We start from the raw sequence: 21,342 nt of genomic DNA on the forward strand, positions 1-21,342 counted from the left end.
TCTATCTATCTATCTATCTATCTATCTATCTATCTATCTATCTATCTATCTACACACACACTTGACTTGGCATATTTTAAAACGGCTCAGTACAGAATTTGTATTCCGATGTTGTATTTACAATCTTCTGTACTTTAGATGTGCAGGTACTCTGAGTGGACCCGTCCCATCATCGTGGACATGACTGAGCTCGCTCTCTGCGCTGAGAACGACCCGTGTAACTTCACCTCCAAAGTCTGCGCCAATGACACAGTCCTCCAAAACCTGTTGGCCAATCAGGACAACACCTGGTTAATAAAGTACTGTGCCAACCATTCAACCCCAGGGGCATTTCCAAGTGGGGGACCAGGAACAGGCCTGACTGGATTCATCCCAGCAGAGCAGTGCCAGTACTCCAGCTGGAGCATATCTCTTCCAGATGCAGCACTTCTGGCTCTCTGCTGGGAGCACGACCAGACCAGTTTTGTCTCCTCCATCTGCCCTAACGCTGGTCTTCTCTATTTGCTGTCCCGGGAGCCCTCCAGCATGTGGGTCGGCAGCATGTGTACCACCTACACCAACTACACCACTACTGCCACCAACAGCAGCAGCAGCAGCAGCAGCAGCACTACCACTGCAGAGCCCAATGTTTGCCTGGCCAAAAGCCTAGTGAGTCAGTTCAACTGGACCTGCTCAGCTGACTTCACCTCAGCCTGCCAGCCCGGGGCCAGTCAGAATATGGCCCTGCAGATGGTAGTGCGCTGCTGGGTGGAGAGTCTGAGGTCCAGGGTGAAGGATCTGCTGACTCCACCTGTGGCCACAGTGTTGGAGCAGGCCGTCAGCACTACTGTGGTGATCCTGTTGGCCCTGGAGGAGGTCCAGAACACCTCCCTGCATGTCACAGACAACATAAGAATGAGTGTGTTAGCGTCTGTAGTTCGCTATCTCAAGACGGAAAACAACTTTGACAAAAAGAGGGTGTTGCTGCAGTGCTTTGGGGTAGGTAGTTATATGGTGCTGTAGGTGTTTGAAGGGGAAAGTATCTTGCTATCTGTGGTGGTGGAAGTATTCAGATGATTTTATCTAACAATTAACAATCCTGCATCGGAAATGTATTGTTATCAAAATGTGCTTTTACGATTAAACGTATTCATAATTAAGAAATATGCTCTGTGAAATGGAAACATTCCAGTAAAGTACCTCGAAATTCTACTTGTGTACAACAGTTGAGTAAATGCACTTTGTTACATTACACGACTGCTTGCTATATTATTTGTTACCACTTATACTGTATGAGTGACTAATGATGCATATTTTAGCACAGTGTGAATAGAGATTCTCCCTCATCTTTTATTCATATTGGCTCAATCAGTTTCTGTGTCAAACAATGAATTGACTTTATAGTTTATCTAATCATTCATCCATATCAGTTACCATTAGCGTCGTAGCAGCTGACCTCCAGTGTACAGACAGCCTGCAGCTGGTATACAGTTACACTCCTGTCATCGGTATCTCTTCCTCTGGCTGTAATCTCTACTGGCTCACACTTGATTTGACAATTACAAGAATGTGTTAAAACAGATTTCCAGATTATTTTCTGACATAATCCCCATGTTTTTAGTATCCTAACCCTGTGTGTGTGTGTGTGTCTCTTTCCTTTCTGTAGAGAGTCTTAACCAGCCTGATGCAGACAACAAGAGACGTGACCGGTGATGATATGTTAATCATTAAGGTGATTTATACCACACCAGCTTAAATGTTATTACCGGGTTTTAGCCATGCTAGCTGCATGGCTCTTGGGATGGCAAAGTCAGTCTGTTGGTCAGTCCACCACTTTGGTCCAGACTTAAATTATTTAACAATTATTGGATGGATTTCCGTGAAATGTTGTACATTCGTGATTCCCAGAGGATGAATCCTAATGAATTTGGCAATTCCCTGACTTTTCCTCTGGTGCTATCATGAGGTCAAAGTTTAATTAAAGAAAGTATAATTCCATTGGGATTTGTAAATCTCTTTTACAAGAGGGTCCTGGTCAAGATGGCAGCATGCATAAACATGTGAACACACAGATAAAGGATTTAAAAACAAAACAACAAATTGCAACAATCAACTGCTGCAGCTGCTTGCATGGCTATAGATTATTTTTCCAATGATGCCCTTGTATTCTTTCTGTCTTTTTGTTGGACTCATTTCTTTGTGTGTTCATGTGTCCAGGAGTACTTTAGGATACCGGTGAGCAGCTTGAGCTCTGTGCTCAATGCAGCGCACATCAACACCGTCAGACTGATCCTTCAGTACTACAGCGGGAACAAGGATACGCTGAAGGTGGATGAGCACACCATTACACCACCATGTGATTCCTACACTAACCTCATTTCTTCCTAGTTCACTGTAGCATCTGTTTAGTCTTAGTACACAGTTTCGTATTTGCTTCTGTTTGCCAGTTGCCCGATGAGTACCTGTCCACCATGGTGTCAGTGCTGCTCCAGACCCCCCTGGTAAAAGTCGGTAGTCTCTTCCCTGAGCTGGCTCCACTTCTGCCTGCAGCGAGCCTGGCTGACATCCAAGCTTTGCCCTCACTGCAGAACGACATCAATGTGTAAGTAAGGGTGTCACCTAATCATTTCTAATGATGCAATACTATAATGAGCCTGATACTTATTATTTTAAGGCACATTCATGAATGATTAGTGTGTCACTTATTCTAACTAGTATTGTTTCTCTGTTGTATTGGAATTGTTTTTTTCATACAATTTGTAAATGAGTTGATTTTGTGCTGCTGGAGTTTTTACCTCTAAGATTGCCTCCATGCACCTTGTCAGTAGGTTTAGACTCTCTTAGCAGCAAGAGACATCTTACTAAGTATTATTTATGTGTGTCAAACAAACAAGTTACTGAGTTTGTCTGTGTTACATCTGCAAAGAGTATTTAGTGACCACCATTATTTATTTCCATGGTGCACAATCATGCAAGCTTACTTTCCTACATATTATTATATTATGTTTCCATCTGAACACAGCACTGGTGTCCTCTGCTAGAAGTGAAGTGTCATTGCACCCCGAGGTGCCAGGAACATGCATTGTACATAGAAAGTAAAGTAAACAGGTTCACTGACTAGATTTCATTCTAGAAAGGGGTTATAATGTTTATATTCACTGAAGGGAAGTTGTGTCTGCAGACAGTGCACACATAACAAACGCATACAAAACATGTCTGACAAACAGTTTGTTTTCTTAAGGTAGAAATGAATGAGTCCACTGTCAGATGATACCAATATGACATCTGTATGGTAAATATGTAGCTGGTGCCAGAAGGCAATTAGCTTAGCTTAGCATTTAGACTGGAAACATGGGAAAAACAGTTAGCCTTGCACTGTGCATAGGCATCTAAACTAAATATGTAAATTCCCATCATAAATTCCAGCACACAAACCCCGTACAGCCACAAAGTGTCATCCTTACACTTAGGATTTTGTACAGATTAAACAAAAAAGATGTAATGTGTTAGTTAGTAAACTTAAGTCGGCAGATTTTTTTACATTTACATCCTCCCTGTTTCAAGTCTTTATGCTAAGCTAATCATATTGCTTCCTGGTTATGGATTTATACAGGGAGAGTGGCATCACTCTTCTGATCTAACTCTCACAAGAGTGAATTGAAGCGCATATAATAAAAAAAAAAAAAAGTAAAGGTTTTTCTTTATTATTTAGTACCTGGCTTTTCTCCCAACCTCACACTATGTTTAGATTAGTTAAATGCAATCCTTCAAGTCACATGCAAAAAAACACAGTTCCTGTAAATCACACACCTTTAAGCAACACCTATTATTGTTGTTTTATTTTATTATCACTTTATTTCTAGGAGGGAGACCATTAACAGACACTTGGCGCGCATGACTTTGGACCAGCGGCGGGCATTTGGCATGTGGCACAGCAGAGTTATGCCCCCCTCCCTCATCATCAGAGGCAAGCAGTCACTCATCAGGGACACAGGAAACCTGATCGCCTACCTGCCCTTCAACAACTTCCAACACCTCTCATCTGCTCAGGTAACATCCCTCTGAGCTTTGACACCTGGCTGGGAAACCCTAGAAGCCAGGACTCTGTCAGTTCTACTTGCCCCAGGGCACAGCATAGCTACTTGTCACGAATGGTCAAAGGAAAGCACAGACAGACTCTTTTTGTCTCCACCAATGTGTAAAGATAGGAACACATTAATTAACAATGACCTGAAGATAAAAGGGTAACTGACCTTTGAGTGCTCAACCAGGCAAGGTTTTAAAGGAATAGTTTGGGAAATACATTTCCTCGCTATCTTAATTAAGAAGCTACAGTCAGTAGTCAGTTAGCTTATCTTAGCGCGAACTGACACAACCACAAATATGCTTTTGTATGGATTTGATAAACAAGATGTCACTTTTTAATTTGTGAGCTTTAGAGGTGAGACAGATGTTGCTAACCTTTCAACAGAGCCAGTCTAGTTGTGTCTTTACACTAAACTATGCTAAGCTAAACTAAGCTAGTCAGCTGTTTAGGTAGCTTCATAAGCATATTTCCCAAATTCTACAAGATTTCATCCGTGCCTAGTAGTAGACTAAATGTCGATTTTTTTTTAAATTTTTTTTATTTTTATTTATTTTTTATTTTTTTCCACCCAACCTTGCAAGAGGACAAATAAGCACATTTCTGAGAAATGTACAACTATTATTTTGAATGAGTTAATGATTCTGAATAATTTCTTGTCTAATATTTATTTCTCACATTTGCAAAAAGTATTTAATGTCACATATTCAGACAGAGATTCTATTTCTGCATTTCGGTCATCATGCATCTCCACAGCTGTTGGACGGGCTGGATGTGTTGCAGAGAAACACCCTCACTTCTCTAAAGCAGGAGTTCGTAGCTCACAGCCTCATTGGTACCTACAGGAACTTGACAGCTCGGGATTTTACCAGGTTGGCAATGACTGATTGGAGGCACCTCCAACCTTTCTGTGCATGTACACTGTTTTCTAGACATGAGATCAGTAGGTGCAAACTTTGATAAAACCTGGTTTAACACTTTGAATTGAACATTCTTCAGAGAGTAAATGACCTCAAGGACAATGATTTTGTTTCACTGACCAAATTATAATGAATAACAGCAAAAAAAACATTTGTTTTTACAAAATGTCTACATTTTTTGAAAGGAAACCTCTCATCTGCTCCCGGGTTTGTGTTGTTAAAACGGCGTCTGTAATTTTAGGTTGGGAAATCTCTCATGCCTGGCAGACCCAGAGGACCTCCTCATGTACAAAAGCACTAAGGTCTTCAGTGTCATCCGGGACATCGTTATGAACTGCACTCGAGAGGGACTCAGTCTGCCCAGCCATCTGGTAGGAACAGAGAAGTTACTATGTGGTTTCTCTATTGTTTTCTTAATGTGTGTGCTTTCATTTAACAATTTAATTTAAGAAGTAAGTATAATATATACGCTGTCTTTGTGCTTTTTCTGAACCACATTTCCAGATTTCCAGTGTGTTACTGAACAGCGCAGAATTAAAGATCCCGTCTTTGCTCAGTTCTGATCGACTGGCAGAGCTCGGTCACCTCCTGCCCTTGCTGGGTGTGACTTTCCTGCAGGGTCTTACACCGTCTCAGCTGCTCGCTGCCCTCCCTGCCCTCGTGTCTGTTTCATTCAGCCCTGTGCAGGTAGAGGAGCATACTCAACCTGTAATGCACAGTGAAAGATGTAGCGGTCATCATTTAAAGCTTGATTTCTGTTGCCATCTAACACTCACAGTTTTTTCCTGTGTAAAATAAATGTCAGGGTAGTCGGTCCCTTTCACTGCATAAACTCCTATTTATTGTACATGGTTGGGTATCCTGGCAGCTGGTGGGCTTTGCATGCTTGAGGAACAGCTGACAGCCAGGCGGTCTTCAGCACACTGACCCCCGAAGTGAGACGGCTAATGAGGCAAAGACCTGAGCTCTACTCCACCCTCAGCTATCATATGAGCTGGAGCTTTTTACTCTCAGCCTCACAGCTGTCGTCTCACTTGTATATGTCATAAGGAGTCTTGAGAGGATGAACCTCTTAAAACCTACAGATAGTTTGGCAGGTCCATTATACAAACAATGTTGTGTGGGCAAGTTTTTTTTTCAAGTCCCAAAAAACTTCAGTAGAAATCAATGATATAGAGCTGAAGCAAGTATTTATTTATTACAGGTAATTCCTGGTATTCCTTTTCTGTCATTTGTTTTTCAGGCTTCCATAATTGTAGAAAAGATGTCTTCAATTACCACCGTGAGTGATTTTGTAAACACATCTCAATGTGAATTTAGTAAAGAGATGCTCTCTGCCTTCGTTGCACCTTAAGCCTCACACCTTCCTCCCCTCTGCCCAGCTGACCGCTCAAGGCCAGCTGCAGAAGATCGGCTCCCTCATTGTGGGAATGAAGACGGAGACCTTGTTGACACTCACCTCAGACAGGCTGCTGTCATCCCTGCCTGCCATGGCCCAACGCAAACCAGGCCTCAGCCCGCCACAAGTCAATGCTGTATCCACCAAACTATGGGTACAACACACACATGCAAAGAGCAGGGAGATACATTCACATTGAAATCTCAATTTTTTTTCTATAAATTTAAGGTGTCAGTTTGGCTTTGTTAAAGTCAAAGAAAAAATGATGTAATAATAAATGTACAGTCAAATGCAGGATTTATAAATGTCATAGTATTAATAAGAACACAATACCTTGTCAGTTACACTAGGTACTGTATATAACACAATTAAAAGAATAAAGCTTTTCCCTTTATCTCGGTAGATTTTATATTTGATCATCAGCATTCGGTCAAAGAGTTTTTGGGGTTGTGTGAGTTTTTTAATCTGAAAATGGCAACTGCAACACGTTTCCTTGTGTTATCGCACCTCTTGTCTGACCAGGGCTTCCCAGAAGTGGTCCGTTGGCTGGATGAAGTGGAGCCTTTGCTCTTGCGGACGCCCCTGCTCAGTGTCCTGCCCAGGACTCAACTGCTTGTGAACAACATCACCACTGCATCCACAAAACCGTGGAACACACAGCAGGTATCACACAGCCCACCTGGCATCAACACACAGCGTAGAAGCCATGTTACTCAAACTTTTTTTACTCAATACCTCTTAATAACTGTGATACCACCTCATGGGACATCATCGCAGGGTGCATATGCAGAGTGGTAAACAGTTGAGGCAAAAATTAATTTTCATTTGTCAAATATCAGAGAAGCCCCACAAGCTAGAAAGTATCAATATATTTAACACTATTCTGTAAAAATACGTGTGTCAAACTTATTTATCTTTGCTTGTTCACATCGGGGCAACTAATACAGTGTTGTATAACATTAATGCTCAATCTAACAAAATAATAAAAAGAAAAGTGTGGATTAACAGAGGGTGGTGGAGCGGGCCATCGAGTCTTTAGTCAGTTCACTTTCAGTTGCTTGAAAGCATCTAACCCTGAACCTGTGACTTCTACTTTGTGTTATGATCTCTTCCTGCTTCCTCTGATTAAATATGCTTCGTCTGTCTGCCATGAGAAGGTGTGTATGACAGTATCTTGATTCACTGCTAAATTATTAAACGGAAAAGGCAAAAGCAAAGATGTCATCATCCCTGACACTGTGAATGGACTTTCCTGTGAAGACAAACAAGACAGAGAAAAGAACTATCAATCACTATTTATATCAAGTTACCCTCTCTGATCATGGAAACTGGAAACGGAAGCAGCTCACAACCTGAATGAACCAGCATGTTGCAACATAACACCTAAAACACTTGTTTCCATTTTCTTCCCCAGGCTAAAGCAATTTTCAAAGAGGTGCTTGATACGAAACCAAACCTAATTGAACTGAATTTTCTGTAAGTACAATTAATTTCTGTGATGAATATGTATACACTATTTTCTCTTTGCATACTTCTTGTCTGCATCCAAAATGTATTCAATACTATTGGCAGATGCTTTCAATTTCCTGAGTTTCTTTTAACTGTGTTGGTTCTGGGTGGACACTCACTTCTTTCTGTACTCAGGAGTCTGGGAACAGTGGGTCAGGGTGTGAGCTGCAAGGTCTTACAGGAACGTTTTCGTGCTGACTCTTCGGTTTCTTCAGTGAGAAGAATCCTGGCCTTCCTCAGGCAGCAGCCTGGTCCTCTTCACACCTCACTGGTACACATGCCTGTTTGATTGATGCCATTCTACTGTCTATTAGATATATGCTTTTCGTCTATCATACATGTGATATATTTCCTTTGTCATGCGTCTTTGGTTTTCTGGACAGAAAAAGTGTGTGATCGAGGAGCTGTATCAGTTTGAGTTCTTCTCTGAGCTGCTCAAAGATCTTGGAGCTGAGATTGCCCTGTCCATGCCGTAAGTCAGAAGATGGCATTAGTCGCTCTGCTATTAATGTGTTAAGTTGTTTTCCAGACATTCAAAATGATTGCAGGACAATAGCCATCTCATTATGAGTAGACAAGAATTACATTTCAAACACTTTCACTACATGTTGGCAGGAAACATGGTAAACCCTTGTGTATTTATCACATTTAATCTATTAAAACAAAAAAGCATATCAAGTATAGTATATTATAGTAATATTGAAGGTAAAATGGCCACTCCCTCCTTTTAATAATACAATATGTATTGGATGTATTTATTCACAATATATAATGAAAATATTCCTTATCATTTTCTTTCTGTGTGTTTGCTTGCAGGGTGAGCACCATTAAGAAGTTTCCCACAGATATGATGGACACTCTAAGGAAGATGATTGTTCAGGACCGTCTGCACTTTCTCTTGCTGTCCAGAACAAAACAGGAGCTGCTGGTTGACAGAATGGTGCAGAGGATGGTCAGTAGAGCCACACTGTGTTGCTATACCGATCCATTTCCTCTGTTAAAATGTTAAAAGGCAAAGAAACAAGAAGAAAAAAAAAATTTTTGAGTTTGAAAACAAGAACATTTACAGGAGATCAGCAGTGGAGAGTGTATTGTGTTTGCTGTGTGATCAGTGTTTTGTGGACTCTTTCTCTGCAGGGCATGTACACGGGGGTGTTTACTGAGGAGGAGTTTCGTTCACTGGGCATTATGGCACCGTTTGTGGCAGATGAAGTTTTCATTAAACTTGACCGAAGCTTCTTCATCGACAACCTGGACTTCCTCCAGGGGCTCTGCTACAGCAGCAGCAAGATGGACATTGTGGCTCGTATCCTGCTGGAACCTGCAGCATTTGGGTAACAACAGTTATTATATCACATAGCCTGAAACTGAATGTTTTAATAGTTTGGGTCAAGAAAATCTATTTTTTAAGGCTTTTTTGAACAATGAATTAACAAATAACAAGACAGTATGACATTACTTGGCCCATGTCTGATTAGTAGAAAGCCATAAACATTCAATGACAAAAATAAAATATCAAACAAGATTTTTATATTATAAAATGCATTGAAAGTGGGCTTTTTTTTGTGTGAATTTGACTCGTGATATTTTGCCATTATGAGAACATAGCTAATCAGCAACATTTCTAGTTTCTCAAACTAAGCAAACTTATAAAATTTGCCTCTTAGTAGAGTTTTAAAAGTGTGTTTGTGGGATTCTTCAACCTATACATTAAGATTGATAAGATTACAGTTAAGGAGGAAAACATGGGGTTTTCATATATCAAAAGCTTTCTGTATCAAGGTGATGAAGTGTTCTTCTGTTTCCTCACAGCCCAGTTAACAACTGGAACCAGACGACACTAAGTCAGGTGGACCGGTTTCTCTTCTTCCTGCCGAACAACAAACTGCAGGAGATATCCCTTGTGAGTGTGCTGTTGTACGTTTGGTCATTTGGTATTACATCTTAATTGCTCATGAGATTGACTGACAGTTTGCACCCACGATTGTGGAACGTTCATTCAATGTACTAAAATCCATAGTGAGGCGTTGGGATTGTAACTTGATCCTGGCAGGTTCGCTAACAAAGGCTGTAAATAAATCCCTCAGGTGTCAAATCTCCAGTAGGTGTCAGGATCAGGGGATGAAGTTCCTGTTTTCCCGTAAACCATCAGTGTGTGTGTCTCTTTGTGTCCATATGTGTTGCTGTTTGTGTTCCCACAGGCGTTGATGACTGTGGGGCGTATCGAGAGGCTGTTCATGAGCCAGCATCGATGGCAACGTGGGAACGTGGGGATCCACTGTTCAGACGAGAACGAGCGTCAGAGACTTTCTGAAAAGCAGCAGTTTGTTCTACAGTTTTTCCTGGGCTTCCTGAAAATACATCCTTTGTCACGTGAGCATCACGATGGTTCCTAAAATCAAAAAAAAAAAAAAAAAAAAGATATATGGTACTCTGTAAAGGAATAGTTCAACATTTGGAGAATTGTGCTATGTTTGCTTTTCCAACCAAGGCAGTTATAGGAGAGCTATTAACATAATAGACTGGTATTAAAGTAACAGTTTCGACATTTAAATGGGAAGATCGATATCACTCTCTTATTTGTCTGTTCAGTATAAGTCTACAGCCAGCAGCTGATTAGCTTAGCTTAGCACAAAGACTGGAAACAGGGGGATCTGTCTAAAAGGTAACAAAATCCACCTGCAGCCCCTTTAAAGCTCACCAATTAACACGCTATAATATTACATGTTTGTTTAGTCTGTACAAAAACCGCAGTGTAAAAACAACACAATGTGGTTTATATGAAGAACTCTTTCTTGGTCGCACACAGTTACTTCCTGGAGTCTTGTCATGCAATGATGCTCCAATGTCAAACTATTCCTCTGATCTATGGCAATCATGTCAAAATTATTGTTTCAGATTTGATTTTATTCCAATAAAGTATAAATGAAATTAGTCATATATTGTACGTCAACAGCATCTACTTATCAGATATTTGTGTGTGTGTCTTTCACCAGCGACTCCTATGGTTCCTACTTGTGAGATTCTGCACACAACAGCTCCCTCTGCCTGGACCTCCAACAGTCTGCTTAGCATGTCTTCATTGGCCTTCTCCAACTGTCTGGAGCTGATGGGTCATGACCCGTTCTTAGCATTCTACCAACGCAGCTCGGTGCTCAAGAAAGTCAAACAGGTGAGATCCAACTGCAGTCCACCTCAGTCCATTAACAAGCAGGTGTGTTTGATTCAAGGCTGTATAGCGTAATTTCCCCTCCTCAGTCCAGGTCTTAATACTGTGTGTCTGCTCTTTCTTTACCGGATGTGAGAAGATATACGGCCCCGTCTCGTCCTTCTCCCAGTCTGTGATCTCTCAGCTGGGTGGAATAGCAATAGAGCTGTCACCAGAGGAGCTGAGCAGCCTCCGACTGACTGAGCGAAGCAGCATCGCTGCTCTTAGTGCTGTCAGAGCCTGGAGCAACAGACAGGTATAGCTGCTTTGGCCACAACAGTTAATATATCACATAGATTTACTGAACTGTCTGCATTAACTCAATTTGACCAAATATGCACATTTATTTTACCGTATATATTGCTTTCAAAATTTTCTGAGAATGCAGAGTGTAAAGTTTTCATTTTTCCATGACCACTGAGAAGTCTTGATTCTCGTTGATGTGCAGATGTTGATTCATTTGTACTCAGACAGTATAGCTGAGCTGGACACTTTTAATGCAGGTGTTTGTTTGACAAATAAATGTACCAATATTAAACTCTAGGTGCTCAGTGAGATCCACTCAAACTTTAATTTTTGTTTGTTAGAAACAGAAATCTGTCCTATAAGTAAATTAATGATAGATATTTTCAATTTGATTAAATCTTTGATTAAATTATATATGTAGAATAATAATAATAACCCAACAACTGATATACTACAGTTGTCATTGATGACAAGAACTGCAAACAATTACTATAAAGGTGACTTAACGTTTCAAAAACACTAAACAATGTCCTCATGAAAGTAGGACTTGTTGCCGTACTGTTGTTTTAGGGCTGTTGTATTGGAATAAATTAGTTTTAGCTACCTAATAAACTGAGTGTATGTTCAAAGAGCATATCTGGATCATAACTCTTGTTTTCATTCCAGCTTTCTGCACTGTTTACCACCGTGTTAAACTCCACCGAGCAGAGTCCGAGCCAGCTTGACTCCAGCACACTGGTGGCGATGGGATACATCGTGTGTGGAGCCCAAACCACAGAGATTAATTCTTTCAATGCCGTAGAGTTCAGGTGAGCAGATAAAAAGAGGCTCTTTTACAGGCCCGTTTTAATGGCTGCTTTCTGAGAACTACTCTGCTGCTGATAATATTCAGTCAAAGTAATCTGCCCTCCCTCCTCCACTTCCTCTGCTGTGTCTCTCCCTGGTGGCTGCAGTAAGGCGGTGCTCTGGCTGGGTCAGCTGAGGCTGTCCTGCTCAGAGGAGCAGCTGCTGGCGTTTGTTGGGCTTCTGACCCACCGTCTTGCTTTTGGACCCATGAGTTCATGGGGAACTGCTGTCTTCATTGAGATTGGTGTTCTGGCAGGTATTACGCATTCACCGACTTCCCCGTATGGCTTTTACAGATTTGGAATATTTTCACTTCTAAAATGAAATAAAACTATGAATTTGTTATGTTCATTCTGTAGCAGTGGACACAGGCGTATTAAATTACACTGTGTAAGAACAATGTGTCAATTCTCAATCGTGTTAATTGGACATCTGGTTTAATATCTGTGTGGTACAAATATCTTATTTTTGTTGCTCAGTCAAATGTTATGTGCTCACGTCCTTAAATGAACTCCATCCTGTTTTTATTATTTGTTTTCTTGACACCCTCTAAACGTATTCCGTCACTCTCATATTGTTGGATCCCAGTGTTTTTGACTCAGGCGACCTTTGTGCTGCTTCACTCTCTTTGAAACATATTGCACTTTTTACAGCTGGTCTCCCAGACATGGCCATGTCAGCTTTGGTGAATGAACAAATAGAAGGAATCACACCTGCGGCTGTCTCAATGATACCACCTGATAAGTTTGCTGTAAGTCAACATTTGATAAAACAACAAAACAGTATTCACAGCAGAAGCTCTTGTGATTTAAGAGGATTTCAGAGCTATTTTATAAGTTATTTCTCTGCAGTCCAAAATGTGTTAATGTTGGTGCATTTATTCTAACAGCGCCTTATGTTTTCTCATCTTGTCTCTGCCAATTGGCTCCTCTGTTTCTTTGTGTCCGTCTGTCTGTTTTGTCATTTCCTCAAAGGTGGTGTTTCACCAGAGACAGATCAGCATGTTCTCCTATGAGCAGGCTGCTGCTGTAACTGATGAGCAGCTCTCTGCTCTGTCAGATGTTCAGAGGACAGCCCTGGCTATGGTGCTGACACCGTGGGAGGACAGGCCTGTTAACTTCAGAGGTAAGCCACTCAAATCTTTGAAATTCTTATTGTCCACTGATAATTGTAAAGAAGGGTCATTTTCGGAAGCTTGCTATTTTTTTAGTTTATCTGGTGAACATGAACGCTCTAACTGAAGTTGTGTCCCAGTTCCATACTAATACTATTACAGTATGGCTTATACAAATAGTATTAATATAGTGTCTTTGACATCAGTATACAAGAAATAGAGCACTTAAGGTTTGCGCTTAATGGAAATCATACAAGATATGCGCTGACAGACATCACTCCAACTAAGATGTTAGACTATTGCCAAAATAAACTCTACAAAGAAAAAACGAAATGTTTTTTCAAAGATGTAATACTTAATTTTCTTTTTTTGAGATCATCCTGAAGCTGTTCATCCATCATCTGAAATTTGTTTAATTTTTTTACAGCTGTCATTAGCTTCTCTATGTCTTTTGTCTCACAGTCACCAAAGCCAGATTTGATCAGATCCTACACAAAGGGACTATCAATTTTATATTTTAGGTGTGAATGCATTTTATACACAAAACCCCGTGAGTAGGTAGTGTGGAATTGGGATGCATTATGGGACACAATTAGGCTGTTTGTATGTGCTTTAATTATTTATTTCACAATTACATTTATCTGTTTTATAGACTAAATTATGCAATATTAAAAAAAAAAAAACATAACATATCAGAATCGGCTTTATTGGCCATGTATGCAAATACATACAGTACAAGGAATTTGACTCTGTTTTTTCCGTTGCTCTCAACATCCATACACAGAAATAGACAAATAAAAAAACAAGGACAACAAAATAGAACGGTAAACATTTAACTACTATGTACACATATAAATATATATACAAAGTATATATATATATAAACATAAAACACAAAAACAATGAAATCTAGATAAAAGTTCAACGAATGCAGAGATATAGAAAGATTGTCACAGGATACTTTATGTACATGAGGTTGTGTCCAGGGCGTGACGGGTCTGCAGTGATGTTGTGATTACGTTGTGAGGGATTGTAAACTTCTTATATGATGATGTGCTTTTTATGGTGTAAAAAGAAACCGATTCAATTGGGATGAGTATTCTTCCATTTATTTCATGGCCGTAATAGAAACTTACCTCTAATACTGGAATATCCCAACTGGCCAACTCAAGAAGACGTAATGAAATACTCTGAAATTTGTTTAACAGTGTTTTTTCCTATGACATACAAAGACGGATAACTCACATTGCAAAACATTTGAATTGGTTTCACTGTATTCCTGCAGGGAAGTCACTGGGGCTGGCACTGAGCCACAGTCCTCTGTGCCTCATACTGGGACTGCTGATGCTGCTGCTACTGCCCTGCCCTGATCTGATCTGCCCTGGCACATGACCCCACTCACCCCTGCTGGATCGGGAAACACCTCCGCAACCACATAACCAAGATGATCTCATTTATCTGTGCAATACCGTACCTCTTTGAAATAAGCAGCACTTCAGGATTTCTATAAAGTGTATTTATTGAGATTGTAATTTATTCTGTGCAACTGACACTTATAGACACATCAACATTCAGCACTGGAGCAACCAAATGTCTTGTTTAATTCAAAATATATAAAAAAAACATTGTTGCAGTATACAATACAAACATTAAATCCATCAAGTCAAACCAACACTCACATACTTATTTTCATACACATATATATTTTGCTTATTTATTTATATATTTATTTTTTAATAAACTTGTATGAATCCCTACTGCCCTTCTCTTGGATGAGAGCCCATACCCAGAAAAGCAACTCAAACACTTAAAAGTTTTAAATGTAGTTATGAGACACTTACAATGACCAAATGAATGTTGTGATGCAAATATACTAGGTTATATATTTTTGTGAAATTATATAAAATGATATATTTTTGTCAGAGTAAGAGTTGTATTGTTTGCTACATTTATATATCTATTGTGAGTTATTTTAATTCGATAACAGGTACATAATGCTCAATGAGACCTCATTGTACTAGTGTTGGTCAACTTTTTGCTGTGAGTTTTATATTGTAAACACTTTCTGGTGTGATGGATCCAAGTTATTAAACTGAACCAGTCTGCCTCTGATTGCTATTTATCATAAACATGGTATATAATAAACTATGTGGACATAAAAAAATACAGTGGACTGCTTTCATCCATTTTCTTGTATTTATATAAACTTATTTCTTATTTATTTAGAATTTTTAAGTCAACATTATGTAGATTAAATATAATTATGGACATTGTATCAAAATAATGAGTCAATATTACGATATAGCAAGTCAAGATTGTTTTTTAAAGTAAAAATGAATATTGTAATTTTGAATTTTTTACTCAGTATTTTTGATAAACTAACAATATGACTTAAATCTGAAAATGTTGACTCGTAATTTTGACCAGTGTGGGCGATCTGTTAAAATAATGTATACAGTAACGTTAGTGTAAATGAATTCCACCACTGGTTGTCACATTATCCATCCCACATCATATCACCCTCCTTGTGTTTAGCGACTATTTAATTAAATAAAAGTACCCGGGTATCGGTGTCGTGCTGCCTGAAGTAACGTTAGCTCAGGGAGGCCGTGTCATAAGATAAGCGCTCAGAGTGACGTCGAGAAGGTGGGAGCACTTTCTGAACGTGGCCAACGGGCTGCTGCACTGACTCTACTGCGAGCCTGTCAAACACAACCAACACAGCCAACATGGCGGACTGGGGTGAGCAACTTAAGCTAGGAAGGATCGCTATCTGTACATCAGCCGTTTCACACAGTCATTGTTTTACGAGACTAGCACTTCGTTTTTTGTTTAACTCAGCCGTTAGATGTGGATTTGCCTAATGGTTTTCATGTTGTCGTTTTTTGCAGACGCTGAAACCTTCGAGCCGGAGGAACCGAATAAAAAGGCGGCATCGATGGACAAATGGGAAGGTGAAGACGACGAGGACGATGTTAAGGTACATTAAACACTCGTTCTGGATGAGCTCGGGCTAAAGTTAGCCTCCGCGTGTCGGGCTTAACGTTAAGCAATACGTTAAGCTCGACCAGTTAATGTCAAGCTAACATTGGGATGAACCATTGTCGATGTGATCCATGCTTCGTCGCGGTTCCAGGCTGTCTGGCAATCCTAACCTCCGAGCCCGTGCTAGCCGTCAGCTAGCACAAAGCTAACTCATGTGGCTCTATCTGGCAGCCTGTAGTAACTCCACTAAAGCTAGCTAACGTTAGGCTACCACTCGTTTTCAACTGGTGTAATGTACCGTTACCACAGTGAATGTTAAACTGAATCATCTGGACACTAGTGTAGTTTGCTTTCATGTAGAAGCTTACAAGTAACTAGGTAATGCTTGGCTAGCCGGTCTAAAGTTGGATAACGTAGCTTGAAGCTAATCTTTTACGGGCCACTCAAGTTAGCTAGGAAACTCGCTAGCTTGCGACTGAAAATTAGCTTAAATGGTGGATAACAATAGCGTCGTTAAGTGGTCTAGAGTAGTTGTGTGGTTGATGTAGATGATTGTCTCATCATTGCTCAAAGTTCGGGTCATTAAATGGTTGTAGAAGATGTGTCCTGTTGTGGATCCCCTCAGCTTGAGTTACGTTCAACATGAGGCGGCCTTAGCTTGCTAACCAACTTTAGCCACAATCGGATGAAATCATCATATGTGTTGATTACTCAGCTCAAGCCTCGGACAAGGCCTAGATCATTCCAGCGTTAAAACTGGCATGTAGTAGGAAACTGGTGCTCAGTTGATACTGTGGTATAAGTGGTTATTAGCTAGAAGTTGACATGGTTGCTGTCCAGAAACCTCTAATATTCACTCGGGGAAAGTGCTAGTAGAGGCCTCGTCAATTGTTAAGTTTTCTGTGGCATATGGTGCCCAAAGCCAAACAAACTGATGATGTCATGTCCTCCATAGTACAGTCTGTGGGCTTATTCAGCAAGCATGGTAAAATGTTTGACAAATTAGGGACCAACAATGAATTGCTTGTCAAAATATATTAATTTGTAAGTGGATTATTTTGAGGTATTGTAATTACAATATGCTCAAATACAATAGCTTGCTTTTCGAAGCTCATTGAGTAAAGTGTGTATCTCTTTGTAAAGATGAGTTAGTTATTTCGGTTTTTGGGTCATAGTTCGGTACGTTTTTGGTACAGTAAGGAAAACAGATTTATTGTTTAATTTTGAAAATGATTAACGTTCAACAATTACTCCTTGGCCATACTTCTTACTTTAACAGTTATGGCACTCTAATACTGACATATTGACAATAATTGACACGTAACAGAAATGTCTATTGTGTAAATGTAAAGTGTTTTTGATTCTGCTATGCTCCCATCATCTGACCTGTTGACAATTCCTGAATCATTGTTGCAGCGCTCATGCACTTAAACTATAATGCTTTAAATCTGTCTACAGTTGAGTGCGGTCGCATATACACAGTGATACTCTTTAGACATAAGCTACTTTGGCACAGTCTGAATCTGCAGACTCGCCCTTCTAATCGAGCTAAACCAGTCTACAACAGAAAACAACTTGTGTGTGTGTGAGAGAGTAGTAGACATAAACAGCTGTTTGAGGAAAGGATGGCACATACCAAACATATCATGTACCGAAGGCTTCAATACCAATATACATATTGTTACTTTCCTACTATCACAATATGTAAGATGTACGCTAAGTCTCACAAAATTATTAGGCAGCCTGATGTTCCCAACTGTGATAAACCTACCACTGGTGGTATGCGAGATCCTTGCTAAAATACCCAACAATTACACTCCAATTTGCCCAAGTCCTTAACTTAAAACCCCCAAAATTGTCATAAAATTTTTTATTATCCATTTGGTTGGACTAGTGACGTTAGCGTTAGCTAAATGTGGATGGCTTCGGACTCTGTTGTTTATTAAAGCAGAATTAGTGGAATTTTGAAATGGCTTCAAGGTCCAAAAGACGTTTAAGAGGCAGGTGAAAACACTCTTTTGGTTTGGATGGACCTAAACTTTCCCAGCTTAGATGCCGATGGACTTTACCTGTTGTGTCGTTGCATTGATTTAGGCCATTTACCTGTCTGAGCGCCTCATCACTCAGTGCTGGAATTATTAGGAACTGTTTTTTGTGTGCAGATATGTCCGTTTGTAAAATTAAGGATTTTTATGTTTTGTTTTTTTTGCCATTAATCTGATTTTGTTTAAGTGTGTTTGTGTAAGTCATCTACCGTTTGTGTGTTGTTTGAAAAGTTTACTTCCTCATAATTGTCTCAATTCATTTTTTTCCCCAGGACAATTGGGATGATGAGGAGGAAGAAAAAGAGAAAAAGGCAGAGATGAAGAAAAAGGGTACAGATATGTTTTTAATTTCTGCCTGTTTCAGAAGAACGTAATCCGTTGTATTGTATATTAATATTTAGCAAAGTTGTCTGCCTTTACTGCAAATTCACTTGTGTTCTTATTCCATTATTTAAAGCGTTAGAGAAAAAGGTTTCTGAAAAGAAAAAGCTGAGTGAGAAGATCAAAGAGAAAGAGAACCAGTTAAAGAAAGAACAGGAGCTGAAGAAGAAAGAGTTGGAGGATGTGAGTTAGTTGTTTTTTTTTTTTTTTCTCCCTTATGGCTGTAACAGTTCTATATAATTTACAAACTGTGTTCATCTATTGTAATGCTTTCATTTTGACTTTGGGACATCTTTTATTACAGGAAGAAGAGCTCGCACCTGAAGAAGAACTTGCAGAAAAGATAAGGGTGAAGAAATTACAGGAAGATGCTGACCTGGAGCTAGCAAAGGATACTTTTGGTAAGAAATGATCACACTTCAGGTAAATTAGAAAAAGATCAAAGCTGGAAAAAGTCGTTGGCTGGGGCTTTGCATCTGTGACTCTGTCCTTTTTTAACAATGAGTTTTTTTTTTTTTTTTTGGTTTTTTTTAATGGTCTTCCAGGCGTAAGCAGCACTTCAAACAGTGTCACTGGGATTGACGCCATGTGTCCATCTTCTAAAGACGACTTCACAGAGTTTGAAAAATTGCTGAAAGAAAAGATATCCCCGTTGGAAAAATCTGAGCATTATTCAAATTTCTTGGATTCATTGTTTCGGGAACTTTGTATTTCATGTAAGCAGCATTTTTTTACAGTTATTTTTACTGAACAATATAGATCATTAATTACACTTATTCACTATATCAGTACATTGCATTTCAATCAAAGCTGGCTCAACTAATAAATATTTTTCTTTCTCCCACTTACAGTGGAAGTAGAAGACTTGAAGAAAGTCAGTAATTCCCTGACAGCCCTACTTAGTGAAAAACAGAAACAAGAAAAAGTGAGTGACTGCATGCTTGTATTTACTCATATTCTGATCTGTAGTTTATATGCAGACGGGGGTGCTGTTCACCTGGCATAGCAGACATCAACTGCGCTATGCAGTCTTGTAGTTTGTTCTTAAACATTCATGTAGTTTCTTTACTAATTCTGAAAGATTTTATGTTTGTCAATTCAATTATAATATAGAACATGGTAATTTACCAGCAGAATCAATTAATAATTTAGTTTGTTGCATAGTTGAACCAGAGAATTCTCAGATCAATAGAACATTGTTTTGCTGTCAATGTGTAGTCGTATATTAAGTCATTTCTTTCAAATTTAATTTGTCTTTACAGCAAAACAAAGGCAAGAAGAAGAAGAAAGGGGTCGTTGCTGGAGGCGGATTGAAAGCACAGTTGAGAGATGACCTTGACTATGCAGAGTTTGATGGTGGCTACGCCCAAGACTATGAGGACTTCATGTGACACTGGCCCCATCGCTACTGCCCTTTACCCCTCCTAACCAAACGCAGCTGTACCTTCTCATGCTGTCCAGTGCCATCCTGGAAAATCTGAACTATGTGTTGCCCCCTTCATTTTGCTTCAATGACCAGAGGGACGATACCAGGGAGCATCCAGTCTCACCAACTCTTTGTTCATACATATGGAATTGCCTTTTCTCTGTCTCATTCAGCCTCAACTCACACATCATACATTATCTGTTGGGTGACCCAGCTTCAATGGAGAATATATTGTAACTGCTGTTGGCTGAGTTTTGTAGGCCTCATTTTTTATTAAATGTTGCTTCTTTTAAAACGGCAGATACAGTATTGCATTTATAAGTACAGTGACATAGAAACACAAGGTTCTATGTCATGATTATGTTATTGGTCTTGCTTACCTGTGGATGGTTCTCTTACAGGAAAGTATATAGTATCTATAACTTTGGTTGCCAAATTCAGAACAATTATTCATCTTTATCTCTGGAAAGGTTGCGTTGTGGATGATTTTGAGACTGACGAAACATGTAACTAGTAGTTGTATTTCTACAGAGAGCACATGACATTCACTCTTAAGGTTAAAGGGATAGACAAGTAGGCTATAATAAAGGTTAAAACTTTTAGACCTCATAGCCATTCTCTTGATACATCTCTGGAATATCCTTGAAAATATGGAGCAAAGAGTACTTGAAGGTATTTTTTGTGCATTAAGAAAAAAGTAGTTTACTAATTTGATTTCTACTAATGCAGATAAAGTATGGATCAGGCAAGTGGATTAACTTGCGTCATCTGGTCTCCTAATCATTGCTTCTGCAGGCTTGTATCAAGTGTGATGAGGAGCGGGGGCTTATGGGCTTCACCCACCATGTCTTCATATGGGCTACAGTTAATTGAAAGGGGTGTATTTCTCCTTTTTTCGAGCAATTGACCAGTTTCAATGTTACATGGAAAATTGGATACACAATGTGGAAGATACAGCATCTGCAGTGTTTTATAAGCATCCAATTTAATAAATCACTGGTTAAAAAGAAATTGTTTCTGTTCTTGTTTACAACATCAATGAAGAACTTAAATGCAATAACACAGCACCCTGATTATTGATTTTTTTTATAATGTGTAATAAATACTCTATTTACAGTTTCAAGTAAATATTTGCCACAGTACAGTTGAAACTTTTAAGGTAAAACAAAAATGCAAGGAATAGGTCTACGTTTGTTTAGT

General features: G+C 39.4%; 2 protein-coding genes across 2 annotated transcripts; both read left to right on the top strand.

Annotated features, from left to right (window-relative positions):
* The first annotated feature begins 1,990 nt into the window (after positions 1-1,990).
* Positions 1,991-15,108, top strand: strc1 (stereocilin 1). Its single transcript, XM_031846367.1, has 22 exons — positions 1,991-2,307; positions 2,427-2,581; positions 3,843-4,029; positions 4,820-4,935; positions 5,225-5,354; positions 5,488-5,670; positions 6,339-6,536; positions 6,905-7,045; positions 7,797-7,858; positions 8,027-8,162; positions 8,275-8,363; positions 8,708-8,843; positions 9,029-9,225; positions 9,704-9,794; positions 10,093-10,264; positions 10,888-11,063; positions 11,200-11,355; positions 12,012-12,154; positions 12,299-12,447; positions 12,845-12,942; positions 13,166-13,316; positions 14,591-15,108. Exons 1-22 carry the CDS (start codon positions 2,110-2,112, stop codon positions 14,695-14,697), a joined length of 3,171 nt encoding a protein of 1,056 aa, XP_031702227.1. The 5' UTR covers positions 1,991-2,109; the 3' UTR covers positions 14,698-15,108.
* An 812-nt stretch (positions 15,109-15,920) lies between these two features.
* eif3jb (eukaryotic translation initiation factor 3, subunit Jb) lies at positions 15,921-21,153 on the top strand. The gene is made up of 8 exons (XM_031846868.1): positions 15,921-16,047; positions 16,197-16,285; positions 18,608-18,665; positions 18,799-18,899; positions 19,021-19,117; positions 19,262-19,432; positions 19,568-19,641; positions 19,979-21,153. Exons 1-8 carry the CDS (start codon positions 16,035-16,037, stop codon positions 20,105-20,107), a joined length of 732 nt encoding a protein of 243 aa, XP_031702728.1. The 5' UTR covers positions 15,921-16,034; the 3' UTR covers positions 20,108-21,153.
* Positions 21,154-21,342: the final 189 nt, after the last annotated feature.

Source organism: Anarrhichthys ocellatus, unplaced genomic scaffold (genome assembly GCF_004355925.1).
Source record: "Anarrhichthys ocellatus isolate YVR2014 unplaced genomic scaffold, GSC_Weel_1.0 scaffold6, whole genome shotgun sequence".
Taxonomy (NCBI): Eukaryota; Metazoa; Chordata; class Actinopteri; order Perciformes; family Anarhichadidae; genus Anarrhichthys; species Anarrhichthys ocellatus.